The sequence below is a fragment of the Dasypus novemcinctus genome, chromosome 2, assembly GCF_030445035.2.
Source record: "Dasypus novemcinctus isolate mDasNov1 chromosome 2, mDasNov1.1.hap2, whole genome shotgun sequence".
Classification (NCBI taxonomy): domain Eukaryota; kingdom Metazoa; phylum Chordata; class Mammalia; order Cingulata; family Dasypodidae; genus Dasypus; species Dasypus novemcinctus.
This window is the reverse complement of record NC_080674.1, coordinates 147453968-147473719: the sequence shown is the minus strand read 5'-3', so window position 1 is coordinate 147473719 and position 19752 is coordinate 147453968. Positions and strand designations below refer to the sequence as shown.

Below are 19752 nucleotides of genomic sequence, written 5' to 3'. Positions count from 1 at the left end.
CAGGCAATAGGTGAGCAACTTCAATTCTGTTAAAATATCAATGTCTTTAAGAAAAACTGGGAGCATTTTGCTGGTGCCCTGAGTTTGGGCTTAGACTGTTCAATGGGAAATGCAGCATCATGGGGGGTGGAGAAGGGGGTGGTAAGAGTCATCCAGGCAATGAGTGAGAGCATGGAGTGAGGCGGGATTGACAAGGCCCAATCTTGCTGGAGTGATCAGTGAGGAAGGAGGCCTGAGAGCAAAGAAGAGGTACTTTCGGGCCCCTCAACGTCTTCTGGACACCAGTGGCCAATGCCCAGGTATGTTCTTGCATACAAGTTCACACCCACAAAATGGATTAAGCTTAAGAACATGTTTTTCTGGGGTACGTATAGCCCGAAACCACCACAGCAAGGGACAAGGGAGCCAGAAAAGCTTATTCTTGAGAAAGAACAAAGTTGGAGGACTCATATTTCCCCATTTCAAAAGTTACTACAAAACAACAGTATTCAAGGACAGACATATAGGTCAATGGAAGATAAATGATAATCCAGAAATAAACCCTCTTGTTTGTGGTCATTTGATTTTTGACAAGAGTGCCAAGACAATTCACTGGGGGCAAAGAATAGACTTTTCAACAAAGGTCCTGGAACAAGTAGATATCCACATGCAAAAGAATGAAGTCGGATGATTGCCTTATACTATATACAGGAATTAATTCAAAATGCATCACAGGGGAAGCAGATTTGGCTCAATGGATAGAGCATCTGCCTACACATGGGAGGTCCAGGGCTCAAACCCAGGGCCTCCTGACCCATGTGGTGAGCTGGCCCATATGCAGTGCTGATGCACACAAGGAGTGCGGTGCCATGCAGGGATGTCCCCCACATAGGGGAACCCCATGTGCAAGGAGTGCGCCCCCTAAGAAGAGCTGCCCTGCGTGAAAAAAGCACAGCCTGCCCAGGAGTGGAGCCGCACACATGGAGAGCTGATGCAGCAAGATGATGCAACAAAAAGAGACACAGGGGCAGTGCCCATGGCTCAATCAGTTGGGCTCCCATTTACCATATGGGAGGCCCTGGGATTGTGTCCTGGGGCCTTCTTGTGAAGGCAGGCTCGTCTGCACACCATGGAGAGCTGCCGACCCACAAATGCCAGGGAGCGCCGCCCACCTGCAAGCACCACGGAGAGCCAGCTCAGCAAGGTGACGCAACAAAAAAGGGGAGACAAGGAAAAACACAGCAGAGCGCTCAGCAAATGGACACAGAGAAAGGAAAAAAAAAACAAGCAAGCCACAAGGGGGAGCGATAAACAAATAAATACAGACACACAGAAGAATGCACAGTGAATGGACACAGAGAGCAGACGGTAAGTAAAAACTGTAAGGGGGGGGATAAAAAAAATAAAAAATAAAAAAATTTTTTTTAATTAAAAAGATTCCTGGTGCCCCCTGACAAGAATGCAGATGGACACAGAACACAGTGAATGGACACAGAGAGTGGACAATGAAGGGCGGGGGATGGGGAGAGAAATAAAAATATCTCTATATTAAAAAAAAAGAATAAATATAAAGTTTTTTTTTTAAGGTTATTGATCTTTTTTTTTATTATTCTTTTTTTCTCTTCCCTCCCTGCCCTGCCCCAGTTGTCTGCTTTCTGTGTTCATTCGCTGTGTGTTCTTCTGTGTCTGCCTGCATTCTTGTCAGGTGGCACTGGGAATCTGTGTCTCTTTTTGTTGCGTCATCTTGCTGCGTCAGCTCTCAGTGTATGCGGCACCTCTCCTGGGCAGGCTGCGCTTTGTTTGTGTGGGGTGCACTCCTTGCACATGGGGCACCCCTGCGTGGCACGGGCACTCCTTGCATATGGCAGCACTGCTGTGGGTCAGCTCACCACATGGGCCAGGAGGCCCTGGGGATCAAACCCTGGACCTCCCATGTGGCTGGTGGACACTCTATCAGTTGAGTCACATCCACTTCTCTAAATATAAAGTTACATCATTGTTTTTAGTGGTTACCCAACATTCCATTGTAAGATGAACTACAACTCAGTTAGCCAGTCTTCTAATGTTAGGCATTTAGATAATTTTTAGTTTTTCTCTATTGTAAACAGCACTGTCACAAGCATCTGATTCTTTTTTTTTAACAAATCAATTTTATTGAAACATATTAATAAGCATACAATTCATCCAAATTGTACAATCAGTGGTATTTGGTATAATCACATAGTTGCACATTCATCACTTCAAGCACTATTAGAGCATTTTCATTATTCAGTAATAACAATAATAAACAAAAGACAAACAAGAAAATTCTTCACCTCTCAATCTCTCTCTATTTCCCCTGCTGTACATAGCTGTTATTTCTGGCTATTCTTGCACATTTATTTATTTATTAAGCCTTTTTATTGAGATACATTCACATACCATATAATCTATCTAGTGTGTATGATCAATGGCTTTTAGTATAATCACAATGTTGTGCACTCATCATCACAAAAAATTTTAGATTTCATTACTCCAAAAAAGAAAAATTCCACACTCCTTAGCATGTTCTCCCTAGCCCTACATAACCACTAATCAAATTTCATCTTTATAAATTGATTTATAGCTTCATTTTATATAAATGGAATCATACAATATGTTACACAATATATTTACTTCATAGTAATGCAATCATACAGAATTTGTCCCTTTGTGTCTGGCTTGCTTCACTCAACATAATATTCATCCATGTTGTCATATGCTTTATGACCTCATTTCTTCTTACAGCTGCATAATATTCCATCTTGTGAATAAACCACAGTTTGTTTATCCGTTCATCAGTTGATGGACACCTGGGTTGTGTCCAACTTTTGGCAATCATGAATGACGCTCCTATGCACAACATTGTGCAGCTGTGTATTTGTGTCACTGCTCTAAGTTCTGGGTATATACCCAGTAGTGGTATTGCAGGGTTACGTGGTAAGTCTATATTCAGCTTCTTTAAGAACTGCCAAACAGTCCTCCACAGTGATTGTACCATTCTGCATTCCCATCAACAGTGAATAAGTTCCTATCTCTCCACATCCTCTCCAACACTTGTAATTCTCTGTCTTTTTAATGGTGGCCATTCTGTTACATGTGAAATGATATCTCATTGTAGTTTTGATTTGCATTTCTCTAATCATAAGTGATGTTGAACATTTTTTCATGCGTTTTTTTTGCCATTTGTATTTCTTCTACGGACAAATGTCTCTTCAAGTCTTTTACCCATTTTTTATGTAATTGGGTCATTTGTCTTTTTATTGCTGAGTTGTAACAGCTCTTTATATATCCTGGATATTAAACCCTTATCAGACATGTGATTTCCAAATATTTTCTCCCATTGACTGGCTGCCTTTTCATCCTTTTGAAAAAGTCCTGTGAGCTATAAAAGTGTTTACTTTTGAGGAGGTCCCATTTCTTTATTTTTTCTTTTGTTGTGTGTGCTTTGGGTGTAAGGTCCAAGAAACCACCACCTACCATAAGGTCTTGAAGATGTTTCCCTCCATTTTCTTTTTCTTTTCTTTTCTTTTCTTTTCTTTTCTTTTCTTTTCTTTTCTTTTCTTTTCTTTTCTTTTCTTTTCTTTTCTTTTCTTTTCTTTTCTTTTATTTATTTCTCTCTTCTCCCCCCCACCCCACCCCACCCCAGTTGTCTGTTCTCTGTGTCTATTTGCTGCATGTTCTTTGTCTGCTTCTGTTGTTGTCAGCGGCAAGGGAACCTGTGTTTCTTTTTGTTGTATCATCTTGTTGTGTCAACTCTCCGTGTGGGCGGCACCATTCCTGGGCAGGCTGCACTTTCTTTCGCGCTGGGCCGCTCTCCTTATGGGGTGCACTCCTTGCGCATGGGGCTCCCCTGCTCGGGGACACCCCTGAGTGGCACGGCACTCCTTGCACGCATCAGCACTGCGCATGGGCCAGCTCCACACAGGTCAAGTAGGCCCGGGGTTTGAACCACAGACCTCCCATGTGGTAGACGGACGCCCTAACCACTGGGCCAAGTCCGCTTCCCTCCATTTTCTTCTAGTAGTTTTATGGTCCTGGATTTTATATTTAGGTCTTTTATCCATTTTGAGTTGATTCTTATATAGGGAGTAAGATAAAGGTCCTCTTTCATTCTTTTGGTAATGGATATCTAGTTCTCCCAGCATCATTTGTTGAAGAGGCTGTTTTGTCCAGTTAGCATGAACTTGGCAAAATCAGTTGAGAGAAGCAGATGTGAAACAAGCAGTTGAGCTCCCCCTTACCACATGAGAAGTCCCAAGTTTGGTTCCCGGTACCTCCTGAAGAAGACAAGAGAGACAGTGAGCTGGCACAGTGGGCAGGTGCAGCAAGGATGAAACAAGATGACACAACAAGAAGACACAAAGAGCAAAGACAATGAGAGACAAAATAAAGCAGGGAGCTGTGGTGGCTCAAGCTATTGAGCATCTCCCTCCCACATGGGAGGTCTCAGGTTCAGTTCCTGTGGCCTCCTAAAGACACAGAGAGCACGGAGCGAATAGACACAGAGAAGCAGACAGCAAGCGCAAACAATGGGGGGGGGCGGGATAAATAAATAAAATAAATCTTTGAAAATAAAACAGTTGAGGAAGCAGATGTGGCTTAAGCAGTTGAGTGCCCACCTCCCACACGTGGGAGGTCCTGGGTTCAGTTTCCAGTGCCTCCTTAGGAAAAAGCAGACAACAAGCAAACAGACTGAGGGAGTCATCTTGGGGGGTGGGGGGGGGCACACACCAGTTGACTGTAGAGGTGAGGGTTTGTTTCTGGACTGATCAATGTGACTATCTTTATGTCAATACCTTGTAGCTTTGTAATATGTTGCAAGGTCAGGTAGTGAATGTCATCCCATGTCGCTCTTCTTTTTTAGAATGCTTTTGGCATTTTTGCACTTCCCCTGATTATTTCTTTATGAAGGATTCCAAGATGGATTGCTAGGTCAATGACTGTGTGTGAATTTTAAAGCATCCGGTGCATGCTGGTGGCAGGAAGAAGGAGCAGATTTGGAGGAAATGACGACTGGTGTGGGGCAGCTGAGCTGGCAGCAGTGGCGGAACTCAGGGCGGTTGGTGCTGGGCAGCCAGGCAGGCTCATGGAGGCACGTGGCTTCTTGGAAGGCGAGTCCTTGGGAGGAGGTGTGCAGCTGCCCCCTTGGGGAGGATCCTGCTCAGGCCTTCTCTTGGGCAACCTTGACATTCTTGGTCTTTTTTTTTTTTTTAAGGATTTATGTATTTATTTATTTCCCCTTCCCCTCTCCTTCCCCTCCCCCTGCCCTGCTGTTTTTGCTGTCTGTGTCCATTCGCTGGGTGATCTTCTGTGTCTATTTCTCTTTTTGTCTTCTCTTCTCATTTTTTCTCCTCTAGGATTCACCGAAATTCAATCCCGGGGACCTCTGATGCGGAGAGAGGTTCTCTGTCAGCTGTACCACCTCACTTCCTGGTCTCTGCTGTGCTTCACCTTGACTCTCTCCTTTGTCTCTCTTTTGTTGCGTCATCCTCTTCCTGAGTGACTCACTTGCACAGGCACTGGCTCACCTCATGAGCACTCAGTTTGCCACACGGGCACTTGTGTGGGCACTTGACTCACTGTGTGGGCACTTGACTCACTGTGTGGGCACTTGACTCACTGTGTGGGCACTTGACTCACCTTGCAGGCACTCAGCTCACCACGTGGGCACTGGCTTGCTGCACAGGCACACTTTCTCTTCTTCTTTTTCACCAGGAGGGCCCAGAGATCAAACCTGGGACCTCCTATGTGGTAGGTGGAAGCCCGATCACTTGAGCCACCTCTTCTTCCCCATTCTTTGTCTCTATCACAGCTGAGCCCTTGTCACCTCAGGGGTCCCTTTATGTGAACCAACATTAGGGGAAAGAAAGTGTAAGGAATGCCTTTCATTCTCAGGGAATGATTTTCCTAAAAGAGAATTTCCAGGAAGGCTTGGTTCTCCTGGGAGGCCAGTGGCATCTAGGAAGGTTGTGTTTTCCTGAGTCTGGTTGTGATGTGGGGCAGGGTCTGGGTAAAGACCTTCTGATCTTGGCAGGGATGAACAACTGCTGCCCTGTGGTTGCCAGCTCAACCCTATTCCCCCGCCTGTCCCTGCCTTCCGAATAGCTTATCAGCTTGCCAGGGATTGGCCAGAGACATCCCTCCTCTCAGAAACTTTAGGCATGAAATTTGGTCCTGGCACCTTCAATATCTCCTGTGAAATCGAGGCACTGGGCAAGGTGGACTTTGGAGCAACTCACCCGGCTTTAAGTCCCCACTCCCTCACTTCCAGCGATGGGACCTTGGGCAAGGTACTGCACCTCACTGAACCTCAGAGTAGCTATCTGTAAAATGGGATAATATTATACCTATCCGACAGGGTGGCAGGACAGATTAAATGAAATAATATACGTTAACACTTGGCATCAAGTAAGGAGCACAGAAAGTCCTTTTTTAAATCCACGGGACTGCCTGTTTAACTAGAACCTCTGAGTTCTCTGAGAAGTCACGGGCGCGACTTCTGCACGCCTTCCACTCCCACCCAGCCCTTTCCTAGAGAGCCTCTGCTTCAGGAGCTTTGCTCACTTTCCCCACCTTCTTCCTGACGTCATAGTCTTCAGAAAACGAAAGTCTGCCTCTGGAAATCAGAACAAAAATAGGGAGGAAGGGCAGCGCAGGGTAGTGTTCTGTTGCCTTGGGTTGGGTGTGGGGGTGCTGCCTTGGGCGCTGGGTGGGATGTGTCTGATCGTGGGCACGCGAGGGGGCGTGAGTGTGAGTCTCTAAAAACCCTCAGTGTGTGGGATGGAAGGGGGCCTTTCTCACGCTTTGCTCCCAGCCCCAGTACTCAGGGACGGCTCGAGGGGCTTGGGGGAAGGGTCCTTCCTTCCTCCCTGGGCGCACGCACCAGGCTCCTCCCGTGCCCACCCACAGCTGAGGTCTGGTGAGGTGCCAGGGCTGCAGCATCGCCGGGGAAGCTCTAATTTAGTTTAGTGTTTCATTGTTAGAGCGGCTGCCCTGGGCTGCCGGGAGCCGTCGAGCCAGGCCTTCCCTCCCTGTCGTCTCCCAGGAGCAACCTACGTTAGAGGAGGGGGAGGCAGCGCCAGAGCCCGCAGGGCCCGGAGGTGAGAGGGGCACCGGGGGCTGCCCTGCCCCCACCCCCTAAACTCTGGTTTTCTGCTCTGCGGGCTAAGGTCCCCCTGGGTGGATTCCAGGGGAGGGAAGCCCAGGTCCCCAAGGGTCTGGTGTAAGTCCGGTGGCAGTTGCTGCCGTTCTTTACTACGTCTGAGGTCTCACTGGGGCGGGTTGCACACAGGCGCGCACCTCTCCGCCTGCTCCACTTTTTCCGAACCCCTCCTGACACGAGCTCTGGGACGTTGTATGCCCAGCCTGCCTCCTAGACGTGTCTCCAAGACCAGCCTCTGGGTGGGGCTGGGTACCGGGCAAGCGGCGAGCTGGAGGGGGCTGCTCGCTCAGGTGGCCCCCTCCAGCCTGCTTTTGTCCATCCCATGGCCCAGGGATCTCAGGGTCCACAAGGCAGCCTCGGTCCTGCTGCGTGGCTGTCTGGTGGTCCTTTGAGGACCAGAGGCGCTGGCAGAGCACACGCTCCGGGGGCTGGTGCTCCGCCTAGCCTCCCTGCATCTGGGACTGCTATTAAGGGGTCTACAGTCTGGCCCAGGAGCGGTTCCACATCCACTCTAGGTGACTCCCTGCAAAACCCCGCGGTGGTGAGTGGACACCCCACATGTGTGATGTCCTTGACCCCCAGCCCCACAGCTCCCTGAGGCTCTCTGGCTGAGCTGGGCTGGGTCCTGGGGTTGGCTGTCACCTGCAGGTACCAGGGCAGCTCCTGGGTGGGCTGCCCCCTCTGCCGTGGGGCCCTGCTGCTGCTGACTTGCTACTTCGACTGCTCCCTCTCAAACTCGACTGGCCTGCCCCTCACTTGGGTGCTTGCCCTCCTGGGCCTCTCACAGGCACTGACCATCATCTTGGACTTCCAGGTATGACACAGAGGGAGGTGGGGGGGTCTGTCCAAGAGCAAGCTACAACTAGCGTGGTCTGCTCTGAGCTCAGTACTGGGAGTGCGGCATGCAAGCTCTGGGACTAGTTTAAGGCTTAGTATCCTTGGGGTGGAACCTATAATGGCCTGGAACAGTGGGTGCAATGATGATAGGGAAGCAAGCTGGGAAGCCTACTTGGAGGAGGAGGGCTCTGGGTGTCCTTCATGGAGGCCTCCTGGCCCCGCTGAGGTCTCTGCAGTATGTGAAAAAAGGAATTTCAGCATGGCCCATGGGCTGGCCTGGCCGTATGACCTCTGGTGTCCTGCCAGGGCCTTCCCCTTTCTCCTTCATTTCCAGACCTACCAGACACAGTAGGACCCACAGCCTCTTCTGCTTCCATAACTCACTCTACTTTTCAAGGCATTTTTGTGACCCCCAAATCATTTGACTTCCACAGTCTCCCTGTGTATTTTTTTTTAAGATTTTATTTTATTTATTTATTCCCGTTCCCCACCATGTTGTCTGCTCTCTGTGTCCATTTGCTGTGTGTTCTTCTGTGTCTGCTGGTGTTTTCTTCTCATCTTTCTCTTTAGGAGGCACCAGGAACCAATCTCAGGACCTCTGGTGTGGGAGAGAGGCTCTTATTTGCTTGAGCCCCCTCATCTCCCTGGTCTGCTGCCTCTTTCTGTGGCACAGGCTGCCAGCTCGTGGTGTGGGCCAGCTTGCCTTCACCAAGAGGAGAATTGACCCGGACCTCCCACGTGGTAGATGGGAGCCTAATTGCTTGAGCCGTATCTGCTTCCCCTATGAATTCTTTTATTATTTTTTTAAGCTTTTAAAAAATTTTGTTTTTATTTATTTACTTATTTTATTTATTTCTCTTCCCTTCCCCCTCGGTTGTCTGCTCTCTATTCTATTTGCTACATGTTCTTCTTTGTCCACTTCTGTTGTTGTCAGCAGCACAGGAATCTGTTTCTTTTTGTTGCATCATCTTGTTGTGTCAGCTCTCCGTGTGTGCAGTGCCATTCCTGGGCAGGCTGCACTTTCTTTCACGCTAGGCGGCTCTCCTTATGGGGCGCACTCCTTGTGCGTGGGGCTCCCCTATGCGGGGGCACCCCTGTGTGGCACGGCACTCCTTGCGTGCATCAGCACTGCCCATGGGCCAGCTCCACACGGGTCAGGGAGGCCCAGGGTTTGAACTGTGGACCTCCCATGTGGTAGACGGACGCCCTAACCACTGGGCCAAGTCCACTTCCCCCATGAATTCTTTTTTTTTTTAATGCTTATTTATTTATTTTTTTTAAGATTTCTTTATTTCTCTCCCCTTCCCCCCACCCCGGTCGTCTGTTCTCTGTGTCTGTTTGCTGTGTCTTCTTTGTCCGCTTCTGTTGTTGTCAGTGGTGTGGGAATCTGTGTGTTTTTTTTGCTGCATCATCTTGTTGTGTCATCTCTCGGTGTGGACAGCACCATTCTTAGGCAGGCTGCACTTTCTTTGGCTCTGGGGGCTCTCCTTATGGGGCACACTCCTTGCGCGTGGGGCTCCCCTACATGGGGACACCCCTGCATGGCATGGCATTCCTTGCGTGCATCAGCACTGCGCATGGGCCAGCTCCACACGGGTCAAGGAAGCCCGGGGTTTGAACCGCGGACCTCCCATGTGGTAGACGGATGCCCTAACCGCCGTGCCAAGTCCACTCCCTTCCCATGAATTCTTTCAATAAGCATTTCCTGTTTGCTGTGTGGCCTGCATGTGCATTTTCTCTTTTAATTCACACCCTGTAAGGATGGGACAATCATTCTCCCTATTTTAGAGATAAGAAAATTGAGGTTCCAAGGGATGAAGTAATTTGTCCAAAGTCACAGAGCTAGTGAAAGGAGGAGCCAGGATTTGAACCCAGGTCTGCCCAGAGCCTGGCACCTTGACCATTCCACATGTCTCATTCCTCTGACTTCCAGGCCCAGACTGTGACTCTTCCATACCTCATTGCTGTCTTCCCTTGACCACTGGGGCTTCCACCAGGAAATAAATCTGGAGCTAAAGGCTTGGCTCTGTGCACCTGGGAATGTCACCTTACAGGGCTTTGTTTCTCAAACTGGGGAATATGGCTGACCCAGAAATCTGGGAAAAGAAGTGAGGGGGAAGAGCTCATTTGGTCAGGAGAAGGGTAGTGGTAGTGTGTGGGGGGTGGTGAGGGTGTGCAGATACTCTGCTTCTCCATGCAGGGGGAGGGCACTGGACCCTTGGTTCCCTTGCACCCATACACTGAGGGGCCTAATGGCCTCGGTCTCTGTCTGGGTCAGTTGGGATATGGGGTTCGTGGAAATTACCTTTCCTTTTCTTGGACCTCCCCACCCCAGGGTTCCAAGCCTGAATCTGAAGTTTCAATAAGCTGCACGTCCTCTTCCCGGTGGACTGCGGGGTGCCTGATGGCCTGAACGTGGCCGAGCCTAACATTCGCTTCCTGCGCGCTGCCCCAACTGAGTGCTGACATGCTGGCATCAAGGGCTGGAGCTATGCCAACCGGGTCCCTGAGCTCCTGGAGCACGGGCAGCCGGTGAGCGGGCAGGGGGTGGGGTCTCTGCGGAAGGGTCAGAGCCCTGGGCCCCAACCAACCACTGGTGAAAAGTCACTGCCCTTTTCTGAGCCTTAGTTTCCCCAATTGCTGGGCAAGGTTCAGCTCTGGAGAACGATGATGATGATGATGATAAATAAACGTTTATTGAGCACTTACTGCATGCGAGACACTAAGTGCTCCATAGGACCTGTTCACTGAGTCCTCGCCACTGCTTTCTGGGGTTGGAACCATTATCCCCCCACTTTTCAAGTGAGGAAACTGAGATTCAGAGAAACAAAAGATGGATGATTTCAACTCAAATATACCATGCTCTTGGCCATAAAGATGCCCTAAATTAGGGGTTCTTAACATTTTTTGTTCCACAGACCCCTTTGCCAGTCAGGTGAAAACCACAGACCCCTTCTCAGAATGCAGCGGTAGATAGTTTTATGGCATACCAGCACCAATGTGTCCCCACAAAATAATGTCTTCGTGAATTTTAATTCAAGCTCACGGACCCCCTGAAATCTTTCCACGGACCCCTGGCTACCTGGTTAAGAACCCCTGCCCTAGACGATGGCAGTGAGAATTTGTGAAGGATTTCACAGGTGTGGGAGGAACCCAGAGCTGAAATCCAGAGTCCAGCCCTCACCCTTGCTGTGTGTTGATTCCCAGTGGAGTAGTTGACGGTTTTAGGAAAAGGATCTTTGAAGGGTAGAGTCAGCCCAGCCTTGGACCTGATTCATTCTCTCTCTCTTTCTCTCTTTGTCCCTCTCCCTCTTCCTTTTCCTCTCCCTCTCCCTCTTCTTCTTTCTATGTAATCTATGTGTGTGTGTATATATATATATATATGTTTTAATTAGAGAAATTGTAGGTTTACAGAAAAATCACACAGAAAATAAAGAGTTCCCATACACTGTCCATAAACAGTTTTTCCTATTATTAACACTGTACTTAGAGTGGTTACCTTTGATGAAAGAATATAATTACAACTGTGCTATTGGCTAGAGTCCAAAATTAGAGGTCACTGTTTGTGTTATACAGTCCTATGTGGTTTGGTGTATGGTTTTTTAAAAATTTTTTTGTTCTAATAACATGCGTACAACCTAAAATTTCCCCTTTTAACTACATTCTAATATATAATAGAGTGTTGTTGGTTACATTCACAAAGTTGTGCTTCCATCACCACCATCCATTACCAAAACTTTCCCATCATCCCCAACAGAAATTCTGTATCAACTAAGCATAAATTCCCCATTCCCTACCCCCACCCTGGCTCCTGTTAACCTGTATTCTAGTTTCTGACTCTATGAATTTACTTACACTAATTATCTCATATCAGTGAGATCATACAATATTTGTCCTTTTGTGCCTGACTTATTTCATTCAACGTGATGTCTTCTAGGCTCACACATGTGGTTGCACGTATCAGGGCGTCATTCCTGATACATGACCATGAACCTGCCCTGACTTTGGAAGTGTGGGTGTCAGAGGCAAAGGCAGGCGAGACAGCAAAGACCCCACCAGGACGGCCACCTCCAGGACTCATCTCTGTGGACTGAGGGAGCGGGGCGCCGGCCCATGGCACTGGGGTCCAGGGTCTATCTGCCCGGCCCTCGACTTTGTCTGCTCTTCCTCTCCCCTCCGCCAGGCAGGCATCTGTGTCCTGGAGTACACTGCCCCCTTGCAGACCCTGTTTGCCCTGTCATGGGATGGCTGAGCTGGCTTTAGCCAGAAGGATCGGCTCAAGCAGGCCAAACTCTTGTGCCGGACATTCAAGGACACCCTGACAGGTACACCAGAGTCTCAGAACAACTGCCGCCTCATTGTCACCACCACTGCCATCTGCAGAGATGTCTTCTGAGGGTCAAAGTCACTATGCCCAAACCCATGGTGATCCTCAAGACTCTGGATCAGGCACTCTTCTCAGCAGCTGGAGGTCTCCAGCAGAGCTGTTTCCTTCCATTGGGGTGGCATGCAGGCAAGGGCCCTGGACTTGACACCTAAAGATGAGTCCTATGGCCTTGGGCAAGTCCTTTCACCTCTCTGAGCCTCAGTATTCTCATCTATGAAATGGGATTATAATCATTGTCATATTTACCTCACAGGGTTGTTGTGAAGGCTAGGAGTGTTTGGATTTTTTGTAAATTCTAAATGCCAGGTAAAGTAAACTCAAGGGACGTGCCCGGTGTCTCCCATTTGCCTCTCCAGGCCTACTCTCCTCCCTTCCCTGACCTGGGATGACCTGTCTGGACAGCATCAGCAGGCTCCCTCATCCTCTGGCTCCTGCTCATGTTCGGTCTACGGGGCGCACCAGCAAGACAGAGGAAGGAGGGGGTGGAGTTGGGGATGTGGTCCCCTGGCTCCCTCCCTGCAGTCTCGAGGTTGCTGTGGGCGCTCTGCGTCTCTCAACCTAAATCGTCGCTCCTCCCAGGCTGCCCTCTCCTGAGCTGCCTATCGCCAGGTCCCAGGCCCTGCGTCCTCCACTTGCCCCTTCAGGCCTGGCGGGGGTGTCTGCTCCCCACTGATCTGGTGCTCATCCTGGAGTAATCACTCTCACTCGTGCTTTCCCTATGCCCTGCCCTTTCTAAATAGTCCCTTTTTAAAGGGCTCCCCAGATTACCCAATTTGAGGGCACCGTTGTTTTCCTGCTGGGACTCTGGCTGATACAAGGGAGTTCCCTTGATTACCTCAGTGTCTGAGTACACTCGCACATACATGCTTCCTTGCCCCCTCTTCATCCTCCCACGGGCAGTGGGCGTCATTTCAATGTGGATGGAGCCACAAGCTGGATGAAGGCATACAGTGACATCCCCTGCCTGCCCTTTCAGTGTCCTTGTCTCCAGTGAGAGGCTTAGGGGGCCGGAAGGGGCCATGGGCTGGGCTTGAGCCAGCACAGCAGATGCCACGAGTGCACACAGCTGCAACCTGGGAGAGAGGCTGCCCAAAGGAGCAACGTCCCTGAGTGAGAAAGCCAGCGAAGGGGTAAGGGAGACAGGGCTTTGTGTGCAGAGATGGGACATCTCGTGGGGCCCCTGGGACAACACCACACCTTAGCCATCACTATTAAAAGAGAGCCCCTGGGATGACAGCATGATGGCAAAATAGCCCCCGCCTGGGAGGGAACACAGCCCATTCCTGCTGGTTCCACAGGTCCCACCCACTGCGCCCAGGCTGGGCTTGTTCCCTCCCTCCCACCTTTGTTTTTCTCACAACTGCTCAGGAAGCATTTCCGAACATAGCATCACTCGCTGTGGAGAAATGCGTGCCCCCAGCCGGCCCCTGTTTTCCAGGCTGCCCCCGAGGATGACGGCAGAACCACGGGGAGAGGGGGAAAGCCCGCTCCTCTCCCCAGCTGGCCCCGAGGCCTGAGGAGCCTCTGGCATCCCACCCGCCATCCCTACACCTAGAAACCAGGCCGGAATCATGTGGTTCCCAAATGGGACCTTCCCCCACCCATCCAGGCCCCAGCGTGGCACTCGGGTTGTGGAGTCTGACGGCTCCAGGTTCAAATCCTGACTCTGCCACTTAGTACCTGCATCCACTTGGGTATCTTGTTAAGCCTCAGTTTCCCCGACTGTAAATGGGGATAACAATAGCCCCTCCTCCCACGGTTGCTGTGAGAAGGGAATGGAATAATGTTCGCAGGTCCAGGCATGAGCCCGAGGCCTAGCACATAGCGGCCGGCAAGGAGGAGCATCTGTTAACGGTAGAGCTGCCTCTCATGGATCCCAGAGGAGGCAAGTCTGTCCTCTGCCCATACCACAATCCCCACCTCTCTACCGCTCCATTTTCTGTTATTTCCTGGACTTTATGACTGTGCTTGGGGTCTCACAAAGGGTAAGCTCCAGAGTGGACTTGTTGCCCTCAGGTGTCCCCCAGGATGAAGCACTCAGAAGCCTTGCCACAAGCGTCTGCCTGTATGTTCTTAACTGCAGGTGAGTGGGGTTCAGCGGTGCCAGGGAAAGGAGCACTCTGCCAGGGACCTTTGCTTTCCTCACCTGCTGCATCGCCCCAACCTTCCTGTTAACTCTCCTGTCTCCTGGTCCCCATCCCACTCCCTCCTGCCCCACACAAGCTCCATGGAACTCTTTTTATTTCCTGTTTTTCCCACCAGTCGGAATGTTCTGGATCTAGGCTGGTTCCAGCAGTCCCATGCATGCAGAAAGTGGGTATGGTGGGTAGTAAGAGCTCCACACTCCACTCTCCCCGCTCTGGGAAGGCCAACAGAGGCAGTGGGGACCATTCAAAGCCAGTCGTAGGAATTACAAACGGCACTTAGGGCTGGCAAGGGCCTTGGAGAATGTGAGCAAGGCCTGGAGCCCATCGTTCAAAGGAATGCCCTACAGTCAGTCCCAGGGAGTGTGAGAAGGCAGGACGCCTGCGTTCTTCGCCCCAGCTCTCCCTGACCGGCCGTCATGGGACCCGGCGGCAGGGCAGGGCCTCTCCAGGCTTCTGACACCCCTGCGTGGGGGTAGGATGAGTGGTGGGATCTTCCAGGTTAGACTCACTCCGATACCACAGGGAAGGAGATGAGGGATGTGAGAAAGGAGCAGAGAAGGAGGTCCAGGGGTTTGGTGTCCCCGTAGAGGGACTGGCTTTGTAAGGGTGACCTCGAACACGGGGATGCTCACAACAGCAAGTTTCTGGGCAGGGCCCTCAAGCTTCTTTTATTTCTCCTGTCCACAAAAGGGCTTTCTCTATAAATATTCTGCTGAGAGGGCAACCCCAGTGGACTCCATGTGTGCCTCCCTGAAGCCCTGATGTCCAGGCTCCAATTTGCTTCTGACCTAATTCTCTGTCAGTTTATGTTCTGAGCCAGATCGAGCCAACTTTCCAAAGTCTTCCTTCTACAGAATTGTGACTTCCTCGATGCTGGACCTGCCATCAGGTGCAGGCCCCATCTGCGCTTCTTCATGACTGTCCTGGGGGTACAGAATCCGCCAGTGGGTGAGGTAGATGCCACCCTCCGGCTTTGGGGCTGGTGGCTCTGTGGGCAGGGTGGCGTGGCCTTGGTGCAGACTTGGCCCAAAGTGGACGGCCACCACGATGCCGACTGCCAGCAGGACAAAGACAGCGACGATCGCAGTGAGCTGGGGCAGCCCGTCCCCTCGAGGGGGTTCCCAGGCCCCACCCAGCACCTCTGGCAGTTGCTTCTGGGGCTCCTGCCCCGCTGAGCTGTTCACAGCTGGAGAAGGCCAGGAGTAGTGGTCAGCCTGGGAAGGGAATGACAGAGAGGGTGACATGAGCACTTAGACACAGAAAAAGACCAAAACAGACAGAGATGGAAGCCCAAAGGGAATTGAGAGAAGGAGAGACAGAGGCAGAGACAAAGGCAGAGAAAGAGAGAGAGTAGTCATGGGGACTGTGAGAGACAGAAGAACGGAGAAAGACAGAGAGAAATACAGAAATAGACACACAGGCAGCAACAGAGAGACCCAAGGAAAAAAACAGAGATGGATACACAGTGAGGGAAAGATAAAAGAGAAAAATAGAAAGAAGGGAATGAATATGTCTCAAGCAGTTGGGTACCTGCCTCAGACATGAGAGATCCCAGGTGCCTCCTACAGAAGATGGGGGAAACAGATGTCTCTCAACCAATTGGGCTCCCATCTATCATATAGGAGGTCCAGGGTTTGATGCCCAGGGCCTCCTGGTGAGGGCAAGCTGGCCCATACAGCGAGCTGGCCCATTTAGAATGCTGGCCCACACAGGGATGCCACCCTGAACAGGAGTGCCGCCCTGCATGGGAATGCCCAGCACGGGAAAGCTGCCCCGCGCAGAAGTGCCAGCTAATGCAGAGCTGACTCAGCAAGATGGTGCAACAAGAGACACAGAGGAAAGAAAATAAGAAGACATAGCAGAACAGGGAGTTGAGGTGGCACAAGAGAGTAATCACCTCTCTCCCACTCCAGAAGGTCCCAGGATCGGTTTCCGGAACTGCCTAATGAGAATACAAGCAGACACAAAGGAACACATAGTGAATGGACATAAAGAGCAGACAACAGGAGGAATGGGGGGGGGGGTAAAGAAATAAAGTAAATCTTTAAAAAAAAAGATGAGCAAGACAGTGAGCGGACACAAAGGGGCTGATGTAATGAGGAGACACAACAAGCAGGGAGCAAATGTGACTCAAGTGATTGGGCGCCTCTCTCCCATTTGGGAGGTCCCAGGTTCGGTTCCCAGTGCCTCCTAAAAGAGGAAAAGCAGACACAGAGCACACAACGAACAGACACAGAGAGCAGACAGCAAGCACAAACAACCACGGGGGAGGGGAGATAAAGAAAGAAAGAAATCTTTTTTAAAAAAGTGGAGACAGAAATAGAATTAGAGAGAAGAGAGGTAACAGAGAAAGGGAGACAAAGTCGTGCATAGGGACTAAGAGAGAGAGACTTCATTACGGTTTCATTTAGGGTTGGATCTTCCAAGTCCCCTCTCACTGGCCCCTCTTCCCAGGTCCCCAGCAAAATTCCTAAATAGAGCCTGTGCCCTGCGTCAGGAATCTTAGTACACTTTGGGCTGGTGTCCCACATACAGGGCAGTGGGCAGTGAGCAACTGCTTCTTAAAGGCCTGGACAAAGGGAGCCATTGTCCGGCATCCTAAGGCCTCAACTCATGGGGAGAGGCAGAGACTCAGGAAAGAAGGAGTACCCTGGAGGGAGAGGGAGAGGAAGAGAGAATAGGAACTCCAGAATCTTCATCCCACTATCCCCCTCCCCACTCAGGTCTCAGGACCAGGTTCGGGGGCCTGGGTGGGAGGGGGTGTCCAGTGTGGCTTCCTGGCTCTGCTCAGGATGTATCGAGGAGACCCTGTGCCAGCCTCTACCTCTGTCAGGGCCCCAGGGTTCCTCCAAAAGCTGGGAGCCTTGATCCCTGCCTTGAGGTGCTGGGCAGAGATGGGGCGATCGCAGAGAAGGTGGTAAAACCTCTCAACTTCAAGCCCCAGAGCTGGCTCAATCAGTTCTTTCTCTCTAGCCTTCTCCTTTCCCTACTGGACAATTCTGGGAGCAGATAGACCCCCCCGCCCCCCGCCGGCCCTGCCCCTGGGAAGGCAATTAGAGAGGCTGTCCAAGACAAACCCATCCCCTTTCATCCCTCAGTCGCACTGTCCCCCCCATCACGTGTCCCTTGGCATGTGGACAGCCCAAATGCCGGCTCCCCACCCCCTACAAGTATGAAGCTCTCTAGGGCCCACACTCTAGAAACAGAGAGAAAAAAGGGAAGCCCAGGCCACTGAAAGGCTGGGGGCCCCTTCAGGGCATCAGGCCAGCCTGGCAGGAAGCGGTGAGCGTGGCGTCTACCTGGTGCATTGTCCGGGACGGGTGCGGGCTCCCTCGGGGCTGGCGGGCAGCGGGTGAAGGAGAGCTGGCTGCCCAGCTCGGCCCCTACCCGAAGCTGCCACGTCTGCGGGGCTCCCGGGGCACACACCCTCTGCACACACACCCTTACCGCTCTCTCCCGCGCTTTCACTTCCGTGAGCGCGTGGGCTACTCGGGGCCCAGTCCCCTACTCTGCCTATACCTGAGCGGACTCGCTGGACCTGCCAGCTTCAGGAGCCTGGGGGCCTGCCCGCCCCTCCTCCACCAGGTCCGGACACCTGCCCCCCACACCCCCCTGTGACACCTGACTACACTCCAACCGATTTCCTGAAGTCTGTTGTCCTTTGATCTTTTTTAAATAAATGAAATATCTCAGACACACTGAAAAGCATAGATTAAAACACAATAAATCTCTGTGGCCCACCCACCTGCTTTGTTCATCTCTTGACAGTTTTGCCACATTCGTTTCAAAAAATTTTAAGGACCAAAATATTTACAAATAAAACAGAACCCACGGTCCAACCTACCCCTCCTCCTTACCCCCAGGGCTAACCACCTGATTTAATTTGCCATTTACCATTCCCAGGCAAGATACTCTCTTCCCTTTGGGATTTTAATTTCCCCTTTGTTTTTCACAAATATGAATTACGTGTACCTCTTTGCATTTGTTTAAATGTAACTTAATTTGAGAGAGAGAGAGAGAGTGTGTGTGTGGGTGTGTGTGTGTGTTTTAAAGGTCTAAGTCACAAAAGTGCCCACTGATCTCTCCTCTCTCTGGAGAGTTTTTTAAAAGAGAGTTTTTGTCCCAGCCAACTCCATGGGACCAACCATGCCTCATTCTGACCCATGCTGTACACGAACCCTCTCTCCCCCCATTCTAGCCAGGAGACCAGAGCCCCCCCACCCCCGGGAACTCCCTTCACCCAACACCTAGAAACAAGGAGGCAGGATAAAACTTCCTGGTTCTTTGCCCCTCAGCCAAGCTGCTCCAGGGCTGTGGGCCAGGCCCCAAGCAGAGAGAGAAGGAAGGGATGACAAAAGAGGGAAGAACGTGCCAGTGAGGGCCAGGCTGAGGAGGCAGGAGGCAGGGACTCCAGTCCAAGCCCTTCCTCTGCTAAGGCAGGGGACATAGTTTCCCCCCACCAGGGGCTGCTGGCCGTGAAGTTCCTAGGCTGACCGCCTCCCAATGCGGTGGAAGGCCATGGTGTTTCTCTGCCTTCCACCTTGGCCCATTTACACATCAGCCAGAGGGAATCTGGACTCTGCCGTAAGTCCAGAGCTCCAGTCACTGCTGTTGCCTCCCACTGAAGCCGGCCAGTAAGATAGGGAACCAATAGATGGATCTGGAACCTGGCAAGAAGTCCACGTGGACATCAAAAACGCCGAGATGGCTGCTGGACGACCCTCCCTGAGGTTCTGCCATTCAGAACAGGATTTCCTCTGGAAGCCAGGAGAAGCCCCGGGAATCCCCCCAGTACTTTATCATTGCGCCCTCACAGGGAATTGAATGGTGGGGTAATCAATCAAAACAGCAAACAGCTGGAACTCCTTCCCTGCCATTAGCAAACGGGTGGAATAATTAATTGTTCAAAAAGCAGGTTCAAGGCCTGAATTTGCTCTCTCTTGCTTTTGGACCCCTCTTCCTGCCCTCTGCACCCTGCTCTGGCCATTTTTCCTCTGCCATGTGGCCATGCAAGTAAAACTTGGCATTTATCATCTATAATGGGGAATTGTAGTCTGTAAATCAGCCCTCTTTATCACTTTTCAGCCCCTTCCTCTCTACCTGGGACCCATGACCTGTTCTCCCATTTCTCGTCCCTCCCTACCTGAATAAATTACTGGCCTAACTCATCCAACGTGCTCTTGAAATTCATTTCTGCAGCATAGTCAAGAACTGAGACA

At 50.9% G+C, this 19752-nt stretch overlaps 2 protein-coding genes across 2 annotated transcripts; one reads left to right on the top strand and one right to left on the bottom strand.

Annotated features, from left to right (window-relative positions):
* The first annotated feature begins 6161 nt into the window (after positions 1-6161).
* STING1 (stimulator of interferon response cGAMP interactor 1) lies at positions 6162-12825 on the top strand. The gene is given in 7 exon segments (XM_071218636.1): positions 6162-6290; positions 7046-7100; positions 7556-7631; positions 7633-7677; positions 7811-7976; positions 10367-10531; positions 12183-12825. Coding segments are annotated over 7 exon segments (849 nt in total). The 3' UTR covers positions 12396-12825.
* A 2351-nt stretch (positions 12826-15176) lies between these two features.
* On the bottom strand, positions 15177-17969 carry SMIM33 (small integral membrane protein 33). The gene is made up of 2 exons (XM_058306307.2): positions 17833-17969; positions 15177-15747 (listed from the first exon to the last, which is right to left on the bottom strand). The coding sequence occupies exons 1-2, from the start codon at positions 17839-17841 to the stop codon at positions 15382-15384; spliced, it is 375 nt and encodes a 124-aa protein (XP_058162290.1). The 5' UTR covers positions 17842-17969; the 3' UTR covers positions 15177-15381.
* Between the last annotated feature and the right edge of the window lie 1783 nt (positions 17970-19752).